The 18627-nt window shown below is 43.2% G+C and overlaps 1 protein-coding gene across 3 annotated transcripts in view; it reads right to left on the reverse strand.

Annotated features, from left to right (window-relative positions):
• LOC135901938 (neprilysin-1-like) overlaps positions 1-16783 on the reverse strand; it is a 56817-nt gene extending 40034 nt beyond the window's left edge. Inside the window, exons 1-7 of one of the 3 annotated variants that reach the window (XM_065431781.2) lie at positions 16627-16783; positions 13882-13977; positions 11484-11522; positions 10420-10581; positions 7312-7392; positions 5399-5607; positions 4538-4732 (exon numbers count right to left, since the gene is read on the reverse strand). In XM_065431781.2, the coding sequence (XP_065287853.1) occupies positions 4538-4732; positions 5399-5607; positions 7312-7392; positions 10420-10581; positions 11484-11522; positions 13882-13969 (774 nt within the window). In that variant the 5' untranslated portion in view covers positions 13970-13977; positions 16627-16783. Of the gene's footprint in view, positions 1-4537; positions 4733-5398; positions 5608-7311; positions 7393-10419; positions 10582-11483; positions 11523-13881; positions 13978-14261; positions 14455-16626 lie in introns of those variants that run through there. The other 2 variants (XM_070526291.1, XM_065431780.2) reach the window with 2 other exon arrangements.
• Positions 16784-18627: the final 1844 nt, after the last annotated feature.

An 18627-nucleotide genomic window follows, 5' to 3' on the forward strand; every position in this document is an offset into this window, starting at 1 on the left:
AGTCCGCAGAATACACAAATTTCTCGAAGATGCGAAGAACGCCGAGCGTAAGAGCTTTCCACACCCAAGCGAAAGAGAAGAATATAACTGAGTTTACAGTTTGCAATTTGCGAGCATGAGTTCTAGTTCGCAAAGTCACCACGGTTGATCTAGACAAAATACTTTAGAGCATGTTGCAAAATCTTGTTCTTGAGTTAATACTCGTTCCCTAACCGCATTAGGAATGAAGGTAAACTGCCTAAACATTAGGTGACCACAGTAATAATTCCAGTATCTAAGCTGGGAAAAGACTGGTGCTGTGTAGAAAGCTATCGTTCGATAACTTTGACCAACTGTCTCGGCAATACCATTGAGTGTCTTGTGAGCACAGGACTAGTACACTTCTTGGAAACGAATCAGAGAATAAATCAATTTCAGTGAGGTTTCCGACATCATCAATTTTCAGCTGATCTATTGGTGCATATTAAAACACAAATACGGGAGACCCACGCAAATGCCTATATTGCTATCCGTATTTTTTATTTAGAAAAAGCATGCTAGGAGGTATGGAATCTTTCAGGCCTTCATGAACAGTGTAATGAGCGGAAAAATTCTTTACGGCATCGAATGCTTTCTGCCCTTGCGTACTTTTAGAGTTCGATTAGGAAACACTCTTTCCGAGGTGTCCGCGGTGTTCATTCCATAAAATCGAGTTCGTCAAGGCAGTGTGTTGTCACCCTTTTCTCCGTGTGTAAATGTAGTAACTATTATCATTCCGCTTAGTGAGCAGTACTCATTGTACCTAGACGACGTAGATTATGCACGTAGAACGACAAGTACAACCAGCCGTTAATTGTCTCACAAAGTGGGCTGGTGAAAATGCCTTAAGGTTCTCGCCAGGCAAAAGAGCTTCCGTTTGATTCGCACGCAAACGAGGCCTGTCTCCAAAACCCTCGCTTGACCTCTACGGAAAAATTATCCCGGTGAAAACTGAACAGAAGTTTCTGGTGTTACGCTTTGATTCAAAACGAACATTTGGTCTGCACATTAAATAGCTGAAGCTCCATACACAGAAATTGTCAAACACCCTGAAAGTTCTGTCCCACAAAACATGGGGGGGAGGGGGGTATCTTTATAGTTCAGCCTGACAGCCCACATTCAAGGCGCTAGACCCTGTTTCTCATCCTGGCTTAAGTATAGTTTTAGGTGCCTATGGAAGGTGGCCTATACCGAGCCTGTATGTGGAATGCTATGAACCATCCTTGCAAATACAAATAACGTTTTTAACAGGGACATACGCACAAAAGGTCTATTCATTGCGCGATCACCCCTCTAAAGCCATCGTTGAAAAGAAACAGGTGACTATTCTTTTCGGGAACAAGCCAACATGCACACCCACAATAGGAATCATGGCAGCACAACTAGCTGAAGCATGCCCATTTGATCTTCCTATAAAGATTGCTTTCCCACAGAAACGACATTAAACCCTCTGGTACAAAGCCAGTCTAATTTACCTTCCTACTGGCCAAATAGTATGAGAAGGCTACTCATCGCGAGTTGCTGCAAAATATGTTTTTAGAAATTGAAGGACAATACACTGGCTTTGCAGCTTTCTACAGAGATGATTCCAAAAGACACGACCGCGTTTGTGCAGCCGCTGTGCAAAAAAAAAATTGACCCTGTCATGTCATTATAATTATTACCAAAGCAAGTGTATAATTCACTGAATTATATGGCATACTAATGGCGCTATAATAAATTAGTAACGGAAACAACAAAAATGCGGTAATCTGCAGTGACTAGGTAAGCGCTCCGTGTGCAATTACCTTGGAACAAAGAACTAAAAACCCTCTCTTAATGTATGTCCTCCAACAACTTCATAAACTTGCGATACGAGGGTAGAGCGTTTATTTTTTGTTGGGTTTCAAGCCATGTTGGAATTACAGGGAACGAGCTTACCGACTCCATAGCATGGAACGCAACCATGAATTATGCCTGTAAAATGTAGCAAATGCCTGCCAGGACTACAATGTAAGAAACGAGTATTGAGGTACAAATGGCAGGTTGCATAGAACCGTGAACAGAATAGTAAATTGCAGCTGATTAAACGAAATATAAAAGAATGGAAAGATCGCTATCATAAAAACCGAGTTTACGAAATGGTTCAGTCAAGGTTACAAATCGGACATGCCCACCTAGCTCATTATTACTTGCTTTTGGAAGCAGAACCACCTGAATGCACGCATAGTGGTGGCCCGATCTCAGTGATACGTATTCCTATAATATGTCTGTTATATGAAACGTACCACCACACTCATAAAAAAATATTGCACAGCACATACCATTTTCTCCTACTCGCCTATTATGAAATGACCCCATTTTTTGATTCGACTACGTCATGAAATATTTAAACAGTACTCTAATTTTAAAGAGTAAATATATTCTTTTCAGTTATATATACTCTATAAAATGGGTACTCTAGCACCGACAGGAGGAGGGCGTCGAAGCCAAGCTCGGTGAGAGGAAGCTCTCCGACCTCTTGCTCGTTACAAAACCCAGCTCTTCGCTTCCTTTTCAATCTGGTTTTTTATGGAAATATTTATTCCCGAATTATGCTATAATACGATTCTTTTTACGCAGCCTAGCTATATTAAATGTGCCATTAGTATAGCTTTTTACTACAGCCTTTCCTGATTCCACGCCATTTCAATTAGTATTAGAGACAAATAAGGCGTGTTTTGGTGATATTTGGTCTTAGTTTCCCTCACCCCATTAAACTCCTAACTAAAAATTGTAGGCTCTTTGTTTTTCATCCAATGATTGTAGTCTTGATACATGTTGACGTAGAGATGGAATATACTTTAGTCACTGCTGTATTTGTTTATTCGCCAGTTGCAAATTCTTAAAGCCCATTGTCCTAACTTATGTGCAGTATATTTGGGGTCGTTTTGTGAAATAAATACCGAAGTGACTGTACTTGGTGCACATTAGTGTCTGTTTACAACTTGCAATGCAGCTGATGACTGTAAACTGTGAAAATGAATAAATGCACCCTGTTGAACTAATTTATTACTTGTAAATTCCTGAGGCGTTGAAAGAACCGTATATTCGTAGGCAGAGCGTCGATACTATACAATAAAATGCAATATGGCCCCGAATAAAATTTGGAGGTGGTGACTACGATAGGTGGCAGTTTCTTTCTCTCGAGCACATTGTAGTTCACGCACGCGTAGATGATGGAACTGGTTTTCTGCTCATTCGTAATGAACCGCTACCTTCATTTTGATAATTACTGGAAGTGATGTACCACCATTCTTGTGCAAATACTATGGAAAGCTGAATTTGAACCGCTCATTTTTTCGGTATATTCGCAGGCATGCAATTGTTGCTCAGGTTATTTGCACAAGGCACATTAAAGAGCAGGTACTCTTGCACTGAAGGTTGCGTAGAAATTGCACCCGAGTACGTTGGAAGCCGAATAAACGTCTAGTGGAAATTATGAAATGCACTCTATTCCGTGTGGCAGGCAGGTGGGCGGGCGGGGGAGGGGGGGGGGGTTGAGAATGGAATGCAAATTGATCGGAGTGTGTGATTTATGCGGACAACAATTTCTGCAAAATGCGGTGCGTAATTGATTGTAAGAGGCAAGCAGGAATGAGAACGTTTAATCTACCTCAACTAGAGCTTAAATCGCCTTACAACTTTGAGTACATTCAAAGCACCCCGCCGTGGTTGCTCAGTGGCTATGGTGTTGGGCTGCTGAGCACGAGGTCGCGGGATCGAATCCCGGCCACGGCGGCCACATTTCTATGGGGGCGAAATGCGAAAACACCCCTGTGCTTAGATTTAGGTGCACGTTAAAGAACACCAGGTGGTCGAAATTTCCGGAGTCCTCCACTACGGCGTGCCTCATAATCAGAAAGTGGTTTTGGCACGTAAAACCCCATAATTTTTTTACATTCAAAGCAACGTTAGGCAGACTGTGCACTTTACTCTGTCGCTCATAAAAGTCCGTTTGGATCAGTAATTTCTTCGGGCGAGGCATCGCAATGAGAAGTAGCAAACTTGCATCGGTCTCGTTCCATAACGCTTCTCTGGTGTAATGAAATTTCCTGGCGCGATGGCCATGTAGCTCTCCTACAGGTGTTTAATGGGGGCTCACTGCGCCCGGCACTCTATCACGTCAACCTTCGCGGGATGGGAATAAGACGAGCGCATTCATACCGGCAAGTGGGAAATGTCTTGAGCTCGCATGTGATGGCAACGTAATATTGCCCTTTGAATTGACTCAAGGTGCTTGCGATTTTCTTTTTTCGCTTGCTTAAATGGTCTTTGGTAGTACGTTGTCAGCCATGCTCCAATGTCAGCTTTCGGGTGTATGAATGCTGTCTTCTGCGGAGCGTTGCTCGAAGTGCTTTATTTGGCTTTGGCTTATAGAAATGTGCTTGAAAGCTGCTACAAATACCACACCCAGTGAAACGCGATGAGCAACACCTAAGTTTGGAGGCATTAATTGGGCTTGAGCAAAGTTTTATCACAACAGTGAAAGTATGCTTACATTGGCTAGCTGTCCTTCGAAAGCCAGAAGCCGTTCGGAAAGCTCGGTGATGTTGTCGTCGCTAAGGTTAGGCTTCATGAACTTCATCGTGGCTTGAATGACGGTCTTGTAAGCAGCGATCATTGGTCTGCTGTAATTCGTAGTTTGATTGATCAGCTGATTCCTCCCCACCCAGGAGAAACTTATCTGGTCAAGCTGAAACACCAAACATTTTAATCAAGAAGCGTGCTGTGTAGAGTTTAGTAAGGCAGTAGTGTACTCACTTTTTCAAATTCTAATTAATATAAGCTCTAAAGCGTAAGATACTCGATACCTGGACAGCAATGACTAAACATTTGAATTTAGCGAGTATACGTAAAACGTCGAAAATTATTACGATTTTCAAACCTTTCTTGCACATGCACACGTATCATGCACACGTATCACGTGGTATTACGCACCAGCAATCAATATGGGCTATTATTGCCTAACAATCATTAGTGGTCCTTTTTTATGGCTTGTTGTTTCCTTTACATTCTTTGACCATGGTTGTGGGTACGATGTTGCTAGTTCTACTTCCTTTTCTTTATACTACGTTTTAAAGTTGTACGGCATATCGAAGAAACGCACGACGAATGGTTATTACCACTGGTGTTGAATATGTGTAGCAGGAGAAGATTGCTTTAGTTCCATTTTTGTCTCAACAGGCTGTTCAAATGTAGCATATTGATTAGACAAATTGGACCCCGCAGAAGGGTTGGCCACTGAGGGTTGATCAGCTGTCACCCCTGATACCGCTGCTCTGCCGAATGTTACAGAAGTTTGCGTATGCGCTGTAGAAGAAAAAATAGTAATGATTATTTTTTGCCAATATCGATGTACCTGAATAACGTGACTGCTAATCTCACGGATATCTCTTGAAACACCAACGCTAAGGATGGATGACATTCCAGTATTGATGATAACGTCCGTGATATTACTTGACTCCTCACTGATATTTGCGTCCTGGCCAATTCTCGGCCAGTCGCGAAGTCCTGAAGAGTTCAGCATTTCGAACATCACATCATGTCGATCGTCAAGATCTGGTACAGCTGGAAGGAGAAAGATACATATGTGGCGATTATTCATTCAATCTTTCAAGCTTGATTTTATAAGTGCAACGACATACGCGCATTGTAATTTTAGGTCGCAATGCTGTAGCCTGGTAGTGTAATTCTAGACATTTTTCCATACATACCTGGCTCAGTGTCTAAAACGCAATAACTGGACGGCATGGCTCACAGCACTTTCTACGCCACCGTTGAGCACTGGGCAAGTGCTGGGGAGCCAAGTGCAGTCGCAATGCATAACAAGAATACGTTCGCTGTAATTGAATACCAAAATGCATGAGCTCGGTCTGTACCAAACGCCCACCGGTGACGCATGAAGCGCTGGTAACCACGTGCTCCGAGTGTCTCAATTGAGTCACTGAACACTGTTCAAGATATGTATCCACATGCTAGCAGAATAATTGCAAATTTTGTTTATAAATATTGATAATGAACCTGTTCATTGCGGCTTATCAAGTTCTTGTCGGACCCATGAAGTTCCTTGCAACTTCGCGGTGGCTTGGTCCTTGTGCGAGCTAATTTACGTGTTTGAGATGGGTCAAACATTGTAAGGTGGAAAGTGATAAAATTTCTGGAAGCTTTTCATCGCGTTGAGCGATAGAGTACCCTACAGACAGATAGTGCTCTTTTAAGGGGGGAAATACCATTACCTACTCTAATACAGCCTGAAACGCACTTCAAGAAAACCTCATGCAGAGTTTGTGACATCCAGCCTCGGGATATTTCATGTGGGCAACGTAAAGAAATGCGAAAGACAAGACTTTTCTTTTAGAGAATGAACTGAAGATTGTGAAGGCACTCTGCAGAAGAAGCCTGATATGTCAGCAGTTCAAAATCAAGCTTCAGTCAATTGAATTATACAGTTGAAGAATGAAACTTCAACGATTACGTCGGAACTTATTTTTTTTTCTTTTATACCACAGGGAGACGAATTACTAAAATATTATGTACTGAATTTCCAATTCGGCGTGAGTGTTCAGTAGTCCAAGGCTCGCACTTGAACCGTTCGAGTGTAATATGAACAAGTGAGCATTTAAGGACCAAGAAAAATTAAAGCTTGCAGTTCAGAGTGTGAGTGAATCATACGTCGGAACCTTGGGGCAGGCGTTATAAGTGCGCGAGGTCCAAAAGTGTGTTTTTTGTTGCTTGCAAAGCCTAGAAATGTTCAAATATCTTATGCAGGCATGCAATGCCCTGCCGTCATATAGTAATCAGGAATTAGGAATTCATATGCAGTTTTTTTGTCAGAATAGTCAAAGTAGCTTCATCATGTTAGAAATACATTAACAACGAATGACTCGGCTACCTAACTTCCAGTTTTCTATCCTTGACGCCGGTGTAGTATTTGCCCTGTCAGCACGCACATTACATTTTCTACTTCAGAAGTGATGCCGTCTAAATTAACTCTAGGAGCTTTCTTGTTCAAGAGTTTATTTATTACTTGGAGGATATGAATGAGCTCTTCAAATTGAACTTAGCTTTCGCCACCGCCCCTTCAATGAAGTGGACGCATATGCCACGTTTTCATGAGAATTATGTATGGGATGTCCCATTGTTGGGTTTCAGCAGAGTATTTCGCCTCAACATCTACTTCTCCGGTGAGACCATCAGATTAATATCAATTTAATGATAAAATAATTATAATAAATGATAAGGAAATAAGGGAGTGCTGAAAACGGTACTCACCCACACACGAATTGTAGAAAAGAGCTGCCTTGTCTATTATAGTTTGGTTCTCACCAACGAGGGTAATGTTGCCTAGGAGATCTAAACATAAAACAAACATTAATATTTATTTCAAATACTGCTAACCCCAATGATAAGGGTTGTGGCAAAGTGGTGCAAACATAAGAAATACGGGAGAAATAAGGTATTCCAGCTTGTCACAGAATATACATATATATATATATATATATATATATATATATATATATATATATATATATATACGCACACATATGAATATTGCTAAAACATCATCTTCGCCAAAAACACAATAGACATAATAACGAAAACAAAAATAAGGGAGAAAAAGCTCATAACCTCAATAAGGAAGAAAAGAAAGCACCTCATAGTTCCAAAAGATACCGACATATCTCTAATTCTGTTCGTTCGCCTATATTAGCGTTAAGACCATCACACTCAACTACTGTTCGTGTAAAGGAGCATTTAAAGCTATTGTTTCGGTATTTTAAGGGAACTGTGCTGTAAATTGATGTCGGCACCATATAGCATATCCAGAAGAAAGCATATCATCGTTGTCTGGCTATTAAGCAGTCCCTTGACTATATTGAAGATAAAAGTCAAACAGGCCACATGTTTTCTCGCTGATAGCCGCTTAATATTAGCTTTTTCTATTAGTTGTGAAATTGATGTTCGCCCATAACGGTTCAAAATAAACCTTAATGCTTTATTTGTACTCTATCCAATTTGTTAACATTGCCTTTTGTAAAGCGGTCCCAAACAACATTTGCGTAATCGAGTATTGTTATGATAAAAAAACTTAAATGCAAGAAGTTTAGTGCGGCTTGACATTTCACGATGAGAACGTATCAAGAAATAAAGTTTAGTCATTGCCTTATTATGCATGCGAGTAATATGCTGATTCCACTTCAGATCATCATTGAAGAGTAGACCAAGATACTTAACATCCCTAACATCCCTAACATGAGGGAGTACGTGTGCAATCCCTGTCTAAGAAAAACTTAAAGGATGTTTCTTATTAGTTAGGGACATATAAACATTTGTGGTAATTAACAGACATCTGCCATGCCCCACACCAATGTATTAATTTGTCTACCTCAGATTGGCATATTTGCTGATCTTTAACACAACTTACCTCCGAATACACTGCGCAATCATAAGCGTAGGACAGGATAGGGGCCCCTATATTGTCAACAATCTTTTTTTTTATAGTATACAGTAAATGACAGTGACTCGTCGCGAAATGCGTAAAGACATGAAAAACGAAAGTGGTCTTGAACCAGTTACTCTACCCGCCGCGGTGACATAGCTGCTATAGTATTGCGAGGCTAAGCACGAGGGCGCGGGATCCAATGCCGGCCCTGGCAGCCGCATTTCGATGGGGTCGAAATGCAAAAACTCCCGTGTGCAGTGCATTGGGGGTGCGTTAACGATCCCCTCGTATTCAAAATTAATCCGGAGTCCCCACTACGCCATGCCCCATAATCATACAGTGGTTTCGGCACCGTAAAGCCCCAGAATTCAGTTCAGCAGTTTACTTCGTTGAGTGGCTCATGATTTCGCTGGTCGATGGGCCCGTAAAGGGTTACATGAAACAACGGAAGGCGCTTCTATCGAATAGCAGACCCTTGTTCAACTTATGGAACAATAAACTGCATGAGTGCATGGCTGTTGGTGTGTTTCAAAAGCGAAGTGTCAACTGTGAAAGTAAATTCTATAGAACGTCTGTAAATTTGTGTTTGACAGAGTGTAATAATCCCACAAAAAGTTGCATTGAAACCTTATTGAACTCTTATTCACCGCTGCCATAATTAAGACCAGTGTGAGGGAAAGGCCTTACCAACAAGCATGAAATTACGATTACTATCACTCTCCTACATGAATAGAGCTCACCCACTTCGGACGCATTTCCTAATCACTGAAAAAATTTGATTGTTTCCTTTATCGTTAGTGGTACCATTCTCACGGCAGTGATTGCCCCGTCAGTCAACAGTTATCCAACAACTATTTCTGGACGCACAAGGGTACCAGGCGCTTAGGCTGAACCCTTCGATGAGCCATCTATTAACGCCGACGAGCTTTACCAGCTGATCAGAATTCGATGATAGCAGACTGTGGTTGCCATTATCGTTTTGTTTCGAGTGTCTGTTTTGTGTGCACAGGTTCGCCCAATAAAGAGCCATTTTTGTAACACAGTTTTGCTGCTATGTTGCTCACCATCAGTGCAATGTGAAAATATTGTCCACCCCCCCCCCCCCCAACTACCCATATCCTAGGACTAGGATATGGGTAGGATATTTGGGACCATTTAAACTAGGATATTTACCACCATTTGCGTCTATTAACTATTGCTACTATTACAACTTTCAACGCTATGCATGACATTTTATTTTATTTTTTTTGCTCCTGGTACTTGGTCTGATAGCCGATGCTTCATCGGGTCATGTGTTATACAAAACAACGGTTAAGAAGACGCACGCACTGAGGAAATCAATACTGCGGGCAGCACTTGGCAGGTAGCTCCCCAACCAGCATCGTTAGGGGCTCGGCATAGCGTTACCAGAGGGAGTTGCACATTTCAGTAGCACAAGCGATTTTGTGTATGACATGAGCTTGCGCGGAAAGATATTAGAAAGGCGATGGCACGACTACGCAGCATCTGAATAATATGAATTCAGTGTCATATGCAATGTGCTTGGTGGGGCAAGGTTATTGACAAAAGGTATAGGCACAGAGAATAATGACATTTACCTGAACATAGTTATACATTCTCTACATTTTGCCACCAAGAGCAGATGCCCATCCTGAAGGATTTGTCAAGTAGGGGTACATACGGAGGGATACATACCCATTTTCACAATATTGAGCTAGTACAAGTATAAAGAAGCTTACGCAATCAAGGATATCATTGGGTGTTGCGCGCTAATCAATATGATGTCTATCTCCTTAAGTTATTCCTATTAGCTGATGTCATATGTCAAAGTGCTATGTCGTAGTTTTTTATTACGTTGAACATATATAGTGCCAAAGTCCCTACTAAGTTGGTAAAAATTAAACCGCACCAAATTCTATCATAAAGTACTGCATTACCTCGAATGGTATCCCTTAGTTCATCGCTTAGTATAGTAAAAGTATCCATCGTTGACTTGTCTTCTGGAACCGGGTGATTTTTCATCCATCCACCACAGGCATACGAGTAGAAATCTTCACATGGGTCAACTGATGTGTTGAGTGACTCGTTGATCAACTTGGCTGAATGAGAAGTGAAGAATACAGACATCTGTTTGCACGAACTATGCAAGGCTTCTGAAGTGTGAGTAGCTTTAGGTAAAAAAAAATGCAAACATACTTTTTGTCAGTGGTATTCATAGTATAAGGCACTGTTTATGTGGATTCCTTTAGCTGTGCGTTCTTGGGTAAGTTTAACGTACACTGTCAGATGTTTGACGGATGAGCACGAAGGCCGCTACATTTCTGGCGCCTGGCCAAGCGGGCAATCGGTTCAACGCTAATCGTGCATGCGGTGAAATGAAATCCCTAAGGAAGTAACAGAAGCCCGCTCTCGTTAAATTTTGTGCGACCACAGAAAGGCGCTTTGTGTGAGGGTTCTATAATTTATGTTAGTGTTCACTGAAGTACTCTCAGAGCGTATGAATTCTGCGATAGCCCGCGTTTTGGAGTTGCAGTTCAGGCATTCGGGAGAAAGCTTCAGAGCTAATGGAGGGGATGTGGGCGCTTACATTATGCAGACTGCAGCAGGATTTGATCTCCGGGGAATAATTTTTTTCTTGAACGGCGATGATTAAGGCTTCTCATTACGGTACATTACTTTGATTAGCTCTTTTTTGCGTGCGTATTCATTATGTGAACCACTACGATGACATCAAAAAGCATGAGAATATTGAATATACGAAACTATAGAAGGCACCGTATGATGTATCATCGTACCACATTTCAAGCACTGCATATCTGTCTACTAATATACACACTTCTCCCCAGTGTTGTACCAGCGAACTAAAGGTGCGCATGTGCGTGACGCCTTAATTGCAAGTTCACGAAACTTGTTACAGGATAATATTGCTGCAGGTGACGTAAAGCTGCGTAATGTTTCTAGGTAAAGAGAAAGATTGCGCTGGCAACAAAGAGTATCTTACCTCGTTGGACGCACACGGGTGTGTCGCAGACACGGTATTCTGAACAGAGAAGTCGGGCAACGTGGGAAAAAAAGTTAGGTCGAGAAAAAAGCCACAACGACATTTTTTTCGTCTGTATTTTAGATGTTGTAAAACAGCCAACTTCTCACATGCGTTAATTCCACGCTTCCGCATGGAATGTCGACCAAGTAGTGCGAAGTCTTTAAGGAAGCAGGCTGCGGAGTGCCCGACTGAATCCATCTCTGTATTGCTTACGGCGCTATTATATTTAGAATGAGCCCTAGTATGACAATAATCTTCTCTTAATGGAATGTTTCCATTAATATTTATTTTGCGTTAACTATTCACGTGATTCTGCCACGTAGATGTCGACAAACATTCTATCATGTGATTTATAGAAGGCTAGCTCCTGTGAGTGAAAATTTGGACGTACCTCTTAATGGCAATTTGCAATTTGCAAATTACATTGCAATTTATGAATTGTATCCGGCGGCTTTGCAAAGCATATCAAATTTGAAACGAATCCTGTGGGTGGCGCATGTTTGCAGATATGTGGACCCAAAATGCTCTCCGACGTACGTATGCGTTCTAGGCACTTTTGGGCTTCAGTGCATATAAAGCCGTTTCATGAAAGTGGAAAAGTGTGCATTTTTACCGCCAGTTAGTGCCAGCTTCAAAATTCGGTACAAGTATATATCTTGACAACTAAGGGGCATGGTATAATCGAACAGGTGCCTAAAGTATGGCGCTGATCTTGGATAGTTGGTGCACATTCATCGTTTTGTCTTGCTGACTTTTAGAAATAAAAATGTCAACTACTATGAGAATTGCAAATTAGGCACGATCAAAATGGGAAAATAACAAAAGAAATAAAGTGTTCAAGCACTCCCTCTGTTAAGCTTACTGAAGCAGAAATAGTTCGCGCGCTTCAACGAATTGTGGTAAATTGTTTTTTGCCCATCGCGCCTTCAGCACTCATCATTCTGCCACCTATGTTTTTCCTGTTACCATGTATATAAACGTGTTCACTCACATAAATGAAGAGTTGGTATATTGCGCTTCGTCCTTACTTGTTGTAGTTATTTATTTTTTCACTGTATAAGCTCAGTGCAGCACAATAATAGCCTAAAGTAGCTGGTAAATATTCGCGAAAGTTTTGCTAATTATTCAGTTGTGTATATCAATATCCCTATGAGCAATGTCCGTCTTTTGCAGCAATCGAAGAAAATAAGTAGATTTTTGGTGTGTGCCACGCGTGCATTTTCAAAATTCTCTGAATGTTGAAAATCCTGAAGTTGAATGTTGAAGAACACCTGGTACAGTTGGTTTGCGTTCTACCGAGTTACGTATGTAGCATCGTGTTTGCGCTGTTTCGTGACACCTTTTGTAAATGAAGTCAGTCAGAAGTAGCGGGAGTTCTTTTCTCCTCGCAAGGCTTGTACGGGAGCCATAACGCCTTGTGGTTTGGTTTTGACCTTTAGTATGATTCAGCCCCAGCAGTCTAGTTACAATAAAACGTTTGACTTCACTGACAGCTACGCATCGCTGCATGCAGGAGTTGAGATGAGTTGTAGTCGCATGCCCTTTACAATATTTTGTTATCAAACTTTCGAATCCGGAAAAAATCTGCAACAATGCTAATCGTGTGCACACAACCAAATAGTGTTCTTCAGTGCGCTATAATTTTGCTGACCTGGAGACCTTGTGCTTATGCTGGCACGTTAAAAGGAAGCAAATTGTGTTATCTTAAACAAGAGTCATCGAAACAAATGGTTAAACGTGTTGAAAAACATGGGATACTGCGTTGTATAGGGTGCAACAGAGTGTACTAATCCAATTAGCAGAGCGCACATCAACTTCTTTAAACTGTTTGTACATGCTAGCTGTCAATTCAGGCAGCAGGACAGGATTTCTGCGAAAGCGCAGTATTACATACGCTTCCATACATTGAATTATCCGGGTCACAGTGCATGTGAAAAACATTACAATGTGGCTGTAGAAAATAGAAGGGAATATGAGTTCAGCCAACTGCAGGTACCTTAACAGGCCGGGAAATCAATACGCTACTTTCCTGTAAGACACTGAATCTAAGGTTCTCTTTGGTAACATGTTTTGTCGAGAAATTTTGCGCAGATCGTTGAACTTAGAACATTGCTAGCGTTTAGAATGTGTCTAATATGCTTTTTCTCTGTCACAGCGATTAGTATAGGACTTAAGAATGCAATATGATACACATAATCAAAACTGATGTGCCCAATTAGTGTGCGCCACAGTGCAGAATTAGTTATTTCCTTTAGGAACAAATTATGTCTTTTATTGATTTACTAAGTACTCAGATAACGTTAACGTTCTACAGAAAAATAATCTTGCTACGAAACCATAGGAACAGCAAACCTACCCTTTTCTTCGGTGTCTCTTGGCATAGGGAGAGCAAGACGTGCCCATGTGAATAAGCATGCTAGCAGTAGGGGACTTGCTACTTTCATAGCGGCTTCTAATATGAAGAGAAAAAAAAAAACAGTTTGATGAAGGTGATCACAGTGGTAAAGAATGGTTGCCTTGGCACGCTATTCTCAAAGACAATATTTTACGAGGGATGATGCATTCCGTAAATAATGGGTTGCCCTTCTTTTTTCTTGAATTTCTTTTGGTTGTGTGAAGGGCTGAAAAACTATACTAGGGAAAGAAGCTTCCATCGCATGACAAGTAAGTATTTAACATTTGCACATCGTGGTACCGTAAGCGCCGCCGCCAGCTAGTATAGACCGTTGCACATACTGATCTTGCTATCATTATAGTCGCATCGCCTTTGCAGGCTACACTTCAGAGTGAATTTTTCTTATATGCAAAACGTAAAACAACTTGCCGACTTGGGTAACTTCGCAGTCTGTTAAACGCAGTTGGTAGTTTGCAGGATTGCAGTGTATGGACGCTAACTTATTGAGTTGTACACCTATTGTTTGACCGTTGCTTCGTTCTTTCAATCTTCTATACGACAAGATTTGTCTCTGGTATCATCGCTGCGATGACAGCAGCTTCTGCGTATGCTGGCACACGTTGACGTAAAGCCATGACAGAGAACCTTTTCAGCGCTTGACTTGTTCTGAGTAACACGCCAGTCTGCTTTTTTAGAATATGGTGCTTTCATTGTGCACACTTCAGTGAAGTTTTACAGGTTTTCTGAACGTGCTACTCCTCACAGGGGCGTTGGCGTCAGCTGGCGTTTGGTGTGTTTCGACAACGCGTACCGAGCACATGAGGGTTGGAGCCTCGCGCGCTTAATCTTGCGTAGCTTAGCCATGTCCCGAGAAAAGGGGATCGTGGGGGTTGAGCCGATGCCGGTCAGCGTGGACCTTTGCGGCCCCCGGAGGCAACACACTTCTTGGGCCTCCACTTCAGGTAGACGGCACCCTGGCCTGACCCACCCGGGGGAACTCGGTAGTTGCCTTTTTCCATCCTAATCTCTAATCTTCGTCTTTATCTTGCTTTCGCTATCTTCTGTCTTCTCATGGATTTGTTTTGCTTTCACTATTTCCAGGCAGCGAGGGTTAAACTTCTGTGGGATAGCCAGCCTTGGTTATCACACATATGGTTAAAGTAGTGTCGTTCAGCTGGCGCATTCAGGGCCTGTCCTTTCACGCTGCTGCTACGTCCCCTCGTTGGGCCGCATGGCGGGCGTCGGTGTTGCCGAAAATTCCAAACATATCTATGGCAAGTTTTTTTCCTCCACTTCCTGATTGAGGGCGCACCGAAGTATTTAGGGTTATTTGCCGTCAAAGCGAGAATTTTCCAATATTTCATGTCGTACACTCCGAGAAAACCGAAAAAGCAGCGAGAAGGATCTTGCCTTTTCCGGTTCCAAAATCACGAACTGAAGTTCTAGGCCAAGGCTATAAAGTTTCCAAACTAGCAAGTGGAGATCTCCTAGAACTCGGAGATGAGAATGAATGTGTAAGGCTAACGAATCTTGTCCTTTGTGGACGTTCAATTGAACGGGACCCTGCAATGTACCGTAAACACCAGGTGATGTGTCGTATCCGATGGGGACCTCATTGACCTGACAGAGGCTGAACTACTTAAAGGCTGGAGTGGACAGAATGTGATGAGTATAGAACGAATCAAAATGAGGGGCCATTGTAAAAAAAAATACAGACTAAGCATCTTATTCTGGCATTTGGTTCAAGTGCGTTGCCCGAAACAATCGAGGCAGGCTATGTGAAGATTTGGGTCAGGCCATATTTTCCAAATACCCTCCGATGGTCTAAGTTCTAAAGGTTCGGCCACAGTTCTGAGAACTGCCAGGTCGACTAACCTGTGTCAAATGTAGCGACCATGAACGTCCGTCCTTATCATGCGAAAACGCTCTACACGGTGTGAACTGCGAGGGGAAGCACGCAGCGTACTCGAGTTCGAGCGCATCATGAAAGAAATAAAAGAAATTGTGACACTCGAAGTACAGTAAAATATATCATTCAGAGAGACACGCCGATGGGTGTCATACCTGCCCAAGGACAGCTTTGCCGATGCAACCCGCCAGGAGACAGGGACATGACTTCCGGCCAAAGTCCGGCCACACGAAGTGAGCCTCCAGTGACGCCATTCGTCCTCATGGCGGCAGCAGCTAATGCTGCTCCGCCGACCCAGCGGAAAGGGTCATTGATTTCCGGGCTGGTGTCGCCACGGGCCTCATTCCTCGAGAAGAGGCATTGCCATCAAACAAAAATTGCTCAAAGGAGTGGGTGCCCAACGCCTCGCAGGAGGCGATGGATCCGACTCCTAGTTAAACAGCCCCACTAGCGCCTAAGGAGCGGCGAGATTCTCTCGACCGCTCCAAAAAAGAGAAACATCGCATTACGGAAACTCCAAAGGGCCTTTTTATCAAACGTTTCTTTGCTAGACTCACAGCGTCAACTTCATTCTAATTATGGATACCCAAATATTACGAAGGGCCTTGAGAGGACGTGTCCACAACCTTGACGATGTTAAAAAAGCTCCGCAAATTCAGTCCAATGGTGCTGTGTCCAAGAAACACGCTTAAACTTAGCACAGACCAAGTTTCTAATGCCCCGCAGGGGTGTGTGGGTGAGCAAGCGTTTGGTGTGTTGAGACACCACGTACCCGAGCACACGAGGGCTGGACCTACCTGCGTGTAGCAGTGCGCAGCTTAGCCGTGCGTGGGGAAACGGTGATCCTAGGGGTTGAGCCGGTGCTGGGTGTTCGGACCTTTAAGACTCCCCGGCAGAGGCAACACACCTCGTCAGTCCCTGCTTCATATAGAGGCCACCTCCGGACCGGCGCACCTGGAGGAAACCGGCAGTCACCTTTTCCTATCCTCCTCTGGAATCTTCGTCTTTCTTTTTCACCTTTTCATATTTCCTCTCTTCACTTCTTCTCACTTCCGAATTTACGGGTGGCAAGAGTTAACCTTGTGTGGCCAGCCAGTCTTGGTTATGCTGTATTGGGTTATAGCAGCGACGTACGGCTAGCGGTGGCAGGGCCTCCCTTGCAGGAACTTCTGTCACGTCCCCTTGTTGGGCGCCATGGTGGGTGGTTGGCTTCACTGCCGAAAACCCCATCTATACCTATGGAGAATGCTTTCCCTAAACACCCTGATCGCACTCAGAAACGAAGGCACACCGAAGAAGGCTTCCAGTTTTTCGGACAACAACTCCACAACTTCCCCCGTTTCCTTATAATTCACTCTGAAAAAGCAGACTAACCAGTGGGAACCTCACTGTTCCTTGTTTCAAAGTTTTTGATTTTTTTTGGTCCAAAGGCGTTGATCATGACAAGCGGTTTTCTATTGGAACTCCGCGGTCAGAAGTAATATGGAAAACTGCCTGAACTCGTATTATTTGGGGATAACTACGTAACAGTAACCCCGCACCGTACTATTAATATCAGAAGCGGCGTTGTCTCGGATGATCCTTTGATCGAGCTGACTGAGTCTGAACTCTTGGAGGGCTTCAGTCAGCAGAATGCTATCAATGTCAGAATTAGGATGAGGCGGGACGTGAAAGAAATCGAGACCAAACACCTGAAACTCACCTTCGGTTCAAGTGTCCTGCCTGAGTTCATTGAGGTCGGGCACATCCAGCTTCGCGTTAGGCCATACGTGCCAAATCTCCACCGATGCTTTAAATGCTAGCGTTTCCGCCACAGTTCACAGAGCTGCCGAGGCTGGGAAACTTGTGTGAAATGTAGTGCCCATGAACAAACCTCTGAATCTTGCGAGACTTCTCTCCACTATGTAAACTGTGATGGCGAGCACGCCGCATACTTACGGTCATGTCCATTCTGCAAAAAAAGAGACACAAATTATGAAGGTAAAAGTAAAAGAGAATGTTTAATTCAAAGAAGCACGCAGGCGGCTATACTTCCTGCCAAACAAGTTTCGCCGAAGTGGCGCGAAAGGGGGCAGTGCCACAACTGCCCCCGGCGACTGATCGCAGCAAGGCGGCAGTGACACCATCAACCCCCCCCCCCCTCCCTCCCTCGGCGGCTGCAGCTAGCGCTGCTCCGCCGCCTCAACAGAGGGGACCATTGACCTCCGGGCCGATAGCCTGAACGGTCTTGTCTACTGAGCCGAGGCCTTCACATCAAACGCAGCGCTCGCAAGAGCGCGTTTCCAGCGCCTCGCAAGAGGCGATGGACAAAACTAGCCAAACGGTGCCGCCAGTGCCTAAGGAAAGGCGAGACACTCGCGATCTCTCAAAAAAAAAAGACAAAACTTGCGTCATAGTGCCTGGAATGGGGCTATGAGCTAATCTTCGTCTCCTAAACACACTGCACAAAACACGTTTATGGTTATGCAGACTCAAATAATACAATGGAATGTGAGATGACTTCTTCATAACCTAGACGACATTATAGAACCTCTGCACAAACATAATGCAAAGTGGCTGTGTGTTCAAGACACACATCTGAACCCACAAACACAAACTTTCTTCGTCAGTACGCTATCCATCATAAAGACCGCTACAAAGCGAACGCCTTGCTTGGCAATGTAGCAATAGTATGCGACCAGTCTGTAGCTTGTCATCATGTCACCCTTCAGGCGCCCCTTGGGGCAGTGTGAGTTCGGGCAATTGTTTTTATTAAATTGATCACTGGATGTTACATATACATACGCATAAATTATGAT

This window comes from Dermacentor albipictus, chromosome 9, assembly GCF_038994185.2.
Source record: "Dermacentor albipictus isolate Rhodes 1998 colony chromosome 9, USDA_Dalb.pri_finalv2, whole genome shotgun sequence".
NCBI classification, from domain to species: Eukaryota; Metazoa; Arthropoda; class Arachnida; order Ixodida; family Ixodidae; genus Dermacentor; species Dermacentor albipictus.